The 9,233-nt window shown below is 43.5% G+C and overlaps 2 protein-coding genes across 2 annotated transcripts in view; both read right to left on the bottom strand.

Moving 5' to 3' along the window:
* The window catches only part of vta1 (vesicle (multivesicular body) trafficking 1), a 50,444-nt gene extending 48,936 nt beyond the window's left edge, over window positions 1-1,508 (bottom strand). Inside the window, 1 exon segment of the mRNA XM_084484309.1 lies at window positions 1,329-1,508. Coding sequence (XP_084340435.1) covers window positions 1,329-1,419 — 91 coding nt within the window. The 5' untranslated portion in view covers window positions 1,420-1,508.
* A 2,702-nt stretch (window positions 1,509-4,210) lies between these two features.
* On the bottom strand, window positions 4,211-9,054 carry gje1a (gap junction protein epsilon 1a; the record flags this gene model as incomplete). The annotated part of the gene is given in 5 exon segments (XM_084484310.1): window positions 4,211-4,408; window positions 6,335-6,386; window positions 6,388-6,512; window positions 8,149-8,331; window positions 9,016-9,054. Coding segments are annotated over 5 exon segments (597 nt in total).
* Between the last annotated feature and the right edge of the window lie 179 nt (window positions 9,055-9,233).

The raw sequence follows: 9,233 nt of genomic DNA on the forward strand, positions 1-9,233 counted from the left end.
ACCAACACTGATGTGAAAATAGGGTACGGGGGGGGGGGGGGGGGGGGGGACACACCCCGGGGTTATCCTTTAATGGATTTGCAGTGTCTGCTGAATGAAAAAAAAAACCTGTGGACAAACAAGGAGTGACAGAAACGACGAAAACATCTCAACTTATGACAACACTACTGAAGCCTCCCGTCGAGCGTCAGGAATATGGAGTCCTAAGTGTTGAGTCATTGGCAGCCACCCATCAGGTGACCGTCCAGGGCAAAGGGTACAGCAGCTCATTCTCTGTGGGGGAGGTGAGTGAGGAAGTATGGGGCGTTTTCATAACTTGCCATACAAGTTGTCACACAAGTTATGACAGAACAGCCGAGGAAAGCACACTCAATTATAATACTATATTATCAGTGTTGTGCAAGTTCACACTTCACATGAACTAGTTCAAAGTTCAGTTCATACAAAATAAAATGAATAAATTCACGTTCATAGTTCACCAATTCAGTTTTGAACTAGTTCATGTTCAGTTCATTAACAGTTTTTGTTAGAAAACGAAGAAAAACTGTTGGAGTGAGTATTCTGTGCTTATCTTTTAAAATGAATCCTCTCCATTACCTGGTGCCCATCACTACAACCTCAGATTGTTGTGGATATTATTTGTACACCTGTTTCATTCATCGCAACTAAAGCAGTAACTCGATTTAATAAACATGTCGTCTGGACCTAAGACCTCAAGTTCTTTAGTTAAAAATATGTTCAAAGTTCAAAGTTCATAGAAAAATGAACTTGTTTAATGAACTAGTTCAACTAGTTATTTTGAACTAGTTCACGCACAACACAGAATATAATATTCTGGACAGTTCTAGTGATTGGTCGTGTGTCATATCTCCAGTCAATAAAACTAAGTAGCACTGCAGCTAAAGGATGGCTATCAGTCCAATGTATGCAAACGCTCTATATGTTAAACTCAGAAAGCCATTATAATACAAACCATTGACTATTGTAGCTGTAGTTATGGGGGATGACTTTGTCAAGGTATTCAGGGGGTTCACTGCCACAACAATGCATTTATTCAAACCACACACACACACACACACACACACACACACACACACACACAAACACACAAGTATGCTAATGGAAACACAATGGCAACGAATGGTTTGAATGCAGTGTCATTTCTTATACTGGGCTACGTTAAACAACTATGGAGAATACTTCTTAACTTCCGATGCCAGCTGTTAAGGCTAGGCTAAGTTAAGGACAGGCTGTGGACTGAACAGTCATGTAAACAAAGCAGAGATGCTACTGTTAGCCCAGAAAGCTAACGTCAGCGAGCGACTTACAGTAGTACGCCACGACGGGATCTCTTTTATCATGCTCCTGAGCGGTCCGGAGATGGTGTTGGACAGCTTTAAACTGCGCCGGTAGAGCCATGTTTGCTTAAAAAGACTCAAGAAAAACGGATCAACATGAATGTTCAGTGATAGCAGTGTCGTTGTTGTCAGGAATCAGATTTCATTGCTTCCGCGTATGCAGCCAATCGGCGAACGCGACGTCATTCTATTGTACAAACTTGGGCCATGGGCGTGACTGTGTAGAACGTAAGGCGTGCCTCGTGTTGAAGTTTCATTAAGAGCTTTCTAATTGGCTCCTAACAAGTTCCCTTCATACCACACGTTGTTTGTACGTGCAGAAATTCTTCCTTTGCGTAAAATGATTTGCTTAAATTATTAGAAAACGAAGATATATCATAATATTTTTATAATAATACTAATGATACGAATAATGTTAATACAATTATTATTTTTAATAACAGTTATTAAGTTTGTCCAGATAAGTAGAGATTTGTAATTTTTGTTAAACATTTCATGACAGGAAAATCGCAGCTTTTACTGAAACCAACACACTCAACACACCAACAGCACACACAGGATATGTTTGAAATATCTGCATCGGTTGTGAAACATTCCCCTTTTATTGAACAAAGAGTGGTTGTAGACATTTGTGAAGGACACGTGAGAATAAAAGGCAGATAGGTGACATTGACAGAGTGAATGAAAAATGAAATGAGGCATAGTTACCTACCATATATTTTTTATATGTTACAACATGAGGAAAAATCCAGAATACAAAAGTGAAGTCATTCCCTCTTTCTTGCTCTCTATCACTTGTTCTCTCTCTATATATCTCTCACTCTCTCTCTCTCTATATATATATATATACACCATATATATGGCCTATATATACTGTATGTGTGTGTGTGTGTGTGTGTGTGTGTGTGTCTGTGTGTGTGCGTGTGTGTTTCTAACCAGACATACATTTTACTACCCATGTATTAAACATGGATAACTAATCAACATGGCCGCTTGGTGAAGAAGGTCTATGGTATGTGTGAGGTTCTACTTTTAGGAATCAAAAAGTGTTTGCCTGTCGCTGATAATAGATCACACTGTTAGGTCAACCTGATTCTTGAATGCAATACACTGAAAGATTCAAGAATGCACAGTTCTATACAATTCTAGTATTTAATTAAAAAGCAAAATGTTTCATTATTGCGATTTGAAGATTATCCACAATCAAATCTCATCACTGCTACAGAAGCATCTCTGGTTGCTCGATTGACTGAAATTAGTGCCTGATGATGTCTTTCTATCTTTCAAAGAGACATTAATCCCAATAACTTCTGTAACGAAGATGGCTCTGTGCTCTGCTGACTCGACTACAGTGTTTGGTTACAAATAACAAGTTGAGAAAGACTGAAAGGATTTGAGAGAAGAGTGAATCAATGAAGTCTGGTCGTATCATATTGTTCCTGAGATTATCTACGCTCAAAATGAATACCGCTTCACAAAAGTTGGATGGATGTCTGATAGAACACGAAAGCAAACGTTAAACAGGAGAGGTAATCGTTTTAAAGTACACTGTGACACTGAATGGAAAATCAAAGAAAGTATTAAGTGTAATAATAGTAAAAGTATAAATCGAGATAGGTGTAAACAGCAACTTTGTCTATGGAACCACAAGCAGAGGTGGGGCTTGTAGCGGTCTCACAGACAAAGGGCCAAAACTACAAAAAATTAAGAAATCTAGATCAACTCAAAATGTGGTTACAACTTCACTCACTTGCCACGGTCATGACTTGTGTGATACTTTTTTTTCTCCCCTATATTATTATTATTATAATATGTTAACCCTCTTGCTTTGTATTGAAAGTAACATGTTTTTTTTTCCAAATAATTCTATGTTAATGTATATAAAGTGATGAGGTAATATCAATGTAATGTTAAAAAAATTCAATTAATTTAAAAAAGAGAGTACTAATTGTGTTTATTTTCAGTGTTGTATCTAGGAATTAGTACCCCTTTTAATGGCGTTTTACTTTTCGATTTAGGGGCCCAAAAGCATATTGGGGCCCACACATTTTGTTTCATATAAAAAGGGTCATTGTTTTAATACAAAACAGTCGTAGGTCTATGTGTGTGTGTGTGTGTGTGTGTGTGTGTATGTGTGTGTGTGTGTGTGTGTGGGGGGGTATAATACCATGGTCTTGTCTTGATATGTATTCCCAGCGGACACATCCCGGTATTAAATGATTAATTGACATATGCAGCACCTGCCATGGGGCAGAGACACCTGTCTCTTAACTGCACACAGACACACAGCCATCTTGTGTGTGAGCATAGTTTTTGTGTGTGTGTGTTTGTGTGTGTGTGTGTGTGTGTGTATGTGTGTCTGCCTTTCATTTCTACCATGGACCCAATAGAGCGTATCCACCCATAGATCATATAGCCATGTCAGGTGGGAAATCCTTCTAGACTCTTTGGAAACCATGACAATACAACACATGCATTTGAGGTCTGCATTCCATTCGGCCACCTGGGTAGCATTCAGAACGCATTCCCATTGAGTTGTGTCATGCTTTCCCCAAACATTCTAGAACGTTCCCCCGCCCAACCAGTGCCAATATGGCCACTAGGGGATCAAGGTGTTTGGTTGGTGAGGTGTCTCCTCTCCCACAGGATCCGACTGGTGTCTGGACGAGGTCCTGCTGGTCCTCACCATCCAGCGGAGTGAATATCCCGACTGCATGCGTGTGAAGTCATTCCCAAACGGGACGTCTTTGGTTTGGTGTGTGTGTGTGTGTGTGTGTGTGTGTGTGTGCGTCTCGGTTACGGGCGTGTGGCGTGTGGCGGTTGCCGGGCGATGGGCTCGGTCGAGGGATTGGTCACTTGTTGCTGAGGTAGCCCAGTCTCCGGCAGAGGATCTCAAAGATCTCGGCCACGCAGAGCAGGATGGTGATGACGGTGAAGGTGTACATGGCGCTGAGGAAGATGGTCTTCTCAAAGTGCTCAGGGACCATGCACTTGGTCACGTTGAAGGAGCGCTCCAGGGCTATGGCGTCACACATGAAGAGAGGGTGGACCTGGAGGGAGGGAGGAGGAGGGAGGGGGGGGGGGGGGGAGGGAGGAGAGGGAGGAGGGAGGGAGGCAGGGAGGAGGAGGGGGAGGTGAGGAGGGGGAGGGGGAGGAGAGGGAGGAGGGAGGGAGGAGAGGGAGGAGGGAGGAGAGGGAGGGAAAGGAGGTAAGGAGGATGGAGAAGGGAGGAGGGAGAGGAGGGAGCAGGGAGGAGGGGGAGGAGGGAGGGAGGATGGAGGGAGGAGGGAGGGAGGAGGGGGAGGTGAGGAGGGGGGGGAGAGGAGAGGAGAGGAGGGAGGAGGGAGGGAGAGGGGAAGGGAAGGAGAGGAGGAGGGAGGAGGGAGGGAGGAGGGGGAGGTGAGGAGGAGGGGAGGAAGGAGGGAGGAGAGGAGGAGGGATGGAGGGAAAATGCACAAAACAAAGCATGATGAGTATTAGATTAACATAAATGTAGACTTCTTTGTCAGATTATCAGAATATATTTCAATGAAATATACAACTGCTGTGGAGCATACATCAAAGTGTTAAAGGGAGAAGGAGAGCTATGCATCTATAAGAGTAAAGCTCATTTTACACCAGACGAAGCGAATGAAAGATGTGAAAAAGCAAAAAAAATGATTGGTCACAATATGAATATGCTGCATTTTCCAACAATAACGCACCGGCGAAAATGACAGATGGACTATTCATCCTCCATAGCCTTGTGAAGTCAGGCATATGCTCCGTCATTTCACCAAAATATCCTACTTCTTCAGATGATTAATTAGAGTTTTATTGCCAATCCAAGTGTAAATAAGTGTAGCGTATGGCACTGTGCGGCTGAGGGAGATTATGATAAATGCGGGTGCGTTCTTGAATACATCCATCTATTAGAGACGTTGGTTTTTGAGGTTGTTTCCTGGATCAAGAAGTAAAAGTTGTCTATCACTCTTTTGGAGAAAGTTGTTATCCAAAAGGAAACGTGCGTGATACAACGGCACACCTTCACGTTATCAAAAGTAAGTAAACATTGGCGTTTGTAGCACCAACTGCAATCTAGATGAACGATTCATACATAAAACAGATATAGGTATAATCATAGGTCTATAGATGTAGTTTAGCACTATGGAACAATAAGTTCAACTGTTTGTTGAGAAACATAAATAGGCTGCTACTTCCACCATGTCAACATGTACAATAACAGAGCTCCCTATTGTGATTGGTTGAACTGGTTTATTCGCCGGCTAGAGTCGTAAAATATCGACCTTGATGTGAATAAAACAAATGTTGCTTTTTCGCAAAACGGAAATAGTGTCGTGAGTGTACAGTCCTATTCAGCTCTGTGATTTCTAATTATTTTATTGCCGTGGGAAAAAAATCGCAACAAATAACCCCGGCCAACGTAACAAGACCTTAAAGGACGTAACTTTATTCTCAGAGAAATGATTTTCCTCCGATGCTAACCCCGGGGCGCCAGTGAACGTCTGGCTCTGCGTGGGGACCAGCGTCTCATCAACGTTTCTTTGCACATTGAACTCAAAGAGCAAAGATGTCAACATTTCAAAGAGAAAGTGTTGAGTTGACACTATAGCGTTTTCTGTCAATAATAATTGAAGCTATGCTCTTGTTTTTGTTTTGGTCGGAGCCACGGGATGACGCCCTTGGAGCACCTTCCATGGATTATGACGGCAGCGTTTCCTCGCCAAACTAAACTGCTGAGGGAACGCATATTGGACGCGGCGGCGTTGTTGGGGCTAATCATTACTAAACAGATCCACAAATGTCTTGTTACTAGCTGTGTATTTAAATTAACCTTATCGATACAATAATATCCCCACTTCCTAATAAACATATTTTAGTCCAACTATAAAAGCGTAACAGAAAAACAAACATTCAGAAGTAAAATCAAACACAGAAAACTAGCAATAAAACAACAACAACAATAAAAGTCAAACCTGAAAGCCGAAGAGGTGGCTCTGGAGCCAGAAGGCGATGACCTCCAGGATGGATGTAGAACACGGTGTAGATGGGTCTCTGGAGGATCTCCTCCTGGTCGATGGTCTTGCAGGCGGCGTAGAGATGGAACACGGCCCCGGGAAACAGCACCGTCACCAGCTGTAGTGCCCAGAACACCTGCACCCACCCACCGCCCAGGGGAGGTGGAGGCGGAGGCGGAGGTGGAGGTGGAGGTGGAGGTGGAGGTGGAGGTGGATGGGGGTCAGGGGGTCGGGAGGAAGGGAGACGGGTGGAGGGTAGGAGGAGGGTGCAGGGGACGGGGTGGACCGGAGGGGAGAGGGAGGAGAAGGGGAGCGGGAGGGTGATTGGACAGGAGGAGGCAGGGAGGAGGGCGGAGGAGGAGGGAGGGGTGGCGGGAGGAGGGAGGGGGGAGGGAGGGGGGAGGGGGGAGGAGGGGGGAGGGAGGGGGGAGGGGGGAGGAGGAGGGAGGGGTGGAGGGAGGAGGGAGGGGGGAGGGAGGGGAGGAGGGAGGGAGGAGAGGAAGGAAGGAAAATGAGCAAGTGGGAAAGAGAGACAGAAAGAACATAACCAAGAAGCAAACACCAGAGAACGAAAGGCTTAATGGTATTTGAGCCCATAATTGCTGGCTCAGAGAGCGGGTGTTGTGGGTCTCCAGAGAGCTGAGATGCTGGCAGGGGGGCTCAGCCGTCACCACAGCGCTGAACATCAAGATGCTCCTTGGCTCTCACTGTAGAGTTCCACTATGTGGAAAAAAATCCCTGAGTAACATTAACAATGAATTTCCTTGAATTTATATCTATCTATCTATCTATCTATCTATCTATCTATCTATCTATCTATCTATCTATCTATCTATCTATCTATCTATCTATCTATCTTAAGAATGATAAACAGTGGGAGACTTTATTTTGCACTTTGATTAATTGAAGGGAAATAAGGCAATAATTGTAAAAATGCATATTTTCCTGTTTGCATTTAATTTCACTTTGTGAAACAGCCTTTTTCTGGTTTCTTGATTCAAAGGTTTTTCACCTTGCGTACAGCTGAATACCTCAATGAAAGAAGATAAAGAGGAAACAAAGTTTGTTAATTGAGTGAGATCCAGGAGGAACTCTTGAGAAGACGCCCTTATCTCTTTCAGAATGCACAGAAAAGGGAGAGGACTTATTGACAATATTAATAAACACTGACAAAAGACTGTGCTCCTTGTATCATCAGGTTAGTTCAGTCTTGTGTTCAACTGTGCTCAGTTGTGTTATATTGTGTTAGACTGCTGTGCAACATTCTCAGTTTCTTCTGTTTGAATCAGTAGTTTGCTAATTCTGTCCCTGTGGTGGGATCAGAAAGTTGGTTTGCGTTCACATCCATTCAATTATTATTAATAAGTCATAATTATTATTAATAAGTCATAATAGGCTGAGCTGAATCGCGATGCGGTGGGGCTCAGTTTCATTCAGTTTACATTATATTATATGACATTATTATATATTATATATATTATATATTATATGACATTGTTTCTGTGTAGTAGGACTCACTGGTTCGACCGGTACATGTTCTGATTACGTTATGTTAAATTCAGAATGACGTGACCTTTAACAGATAACCACTAATCACTGTGTGTGTGTGTGTGTGTGTGTTTGTGTGGCTGTGTATGTGTGCTTTCATTTGTGTGTTTGTGTGTTTTGTGTACGGCTGTGTATGTATGTATCTATATATGATTGTTTGCGGGTTTTTTTATGCATACGTGCGTGTATATGTGCGTGCGTGCGTGTGTGCGTGCGGCCCGTACCTGCGGCGTGATTGGTCGGAACTGGTTGTAGCAGTAGAGGTTGAGCTCCCTGCGGTCGGGGTCACAGCTGAAGTGCAGCGCCTCGTTTCCGTACACGGCGAAGCCCAACACGCCCAGGAAGAACATCCGCACCGAGCCGAAGAACAGAGTGTGGAACTGACCGATCACCGTAGGAGGCCTGAGCTGCTCACACACACACACACACACACACACACACACGTACACACGCATACATACATATACACACACGCACGCACGCACGCTCACACACACAAGCACGCACGCCACGCACGGATACATACATATACATACACACACACACACTCACGATACATACATATACACACACACACACACACATGCATACATTTATACATTTACGTGAACATACAAAAATGCAATCACAAGGCCACACACACACACACACACACACATACAAGCACATGTACATACAAAAAACACACACAATCATATATAAATAAACACAGTCGTACACAAAACACACAAACACACACACACACACAGGCAAACACAAACACAATGAAAGCACACGTGTACACAGCCACACAAACACACACACACACACACACACACACACACACACATACAGCCACACAAACACACACACACACGTACACCAACAAACATGGAAAATGACCTTGTCAGCCAGATAAACATACCTTTGGGCATGATAATAAGTGGCACTTACGGTCTATCTCGATTACATATTATAACATCGATTTTCAGGAAAACATTTTCCACTCGGTGAATCGTCTAAACGTTCAAAGCAAAGCAAAACATTTAAAGAATAAATAATCAACAACAACTTTGCGGTTACTGTTGTGCAGGAAACAAGAGCCTACTTACACATCCTTCATAAAAGTTTTTAATGTAGTTTAAAGACATGGTTTGTGGTATGTCGTTCGTCCACTTTCAGTTGCTGAAAAGGGAGGCCATTTAGACCTAAACCCCCCCCCTGTATCTCGGATCGACCCCCCCCCCCCCCCCCCTCTCTCTCTCTCTCTCTCTCTCTCTCTCTCTCTCTCTCTCTCTCTCTCTCTCTCTCTCTCTCTCTCTCTCTCTCT

This window comes from Micromesistius poutassou, assembly GCF_964030765.1.
Source record: "Micromesistius poutassou genome assembly, chromosome: 19".
NCBI lineage: Eukaryota > Metazoa > Chordata > Actinopteri > Gadiformes > Gadidae > Micromesistius > Micromesistius poutassou.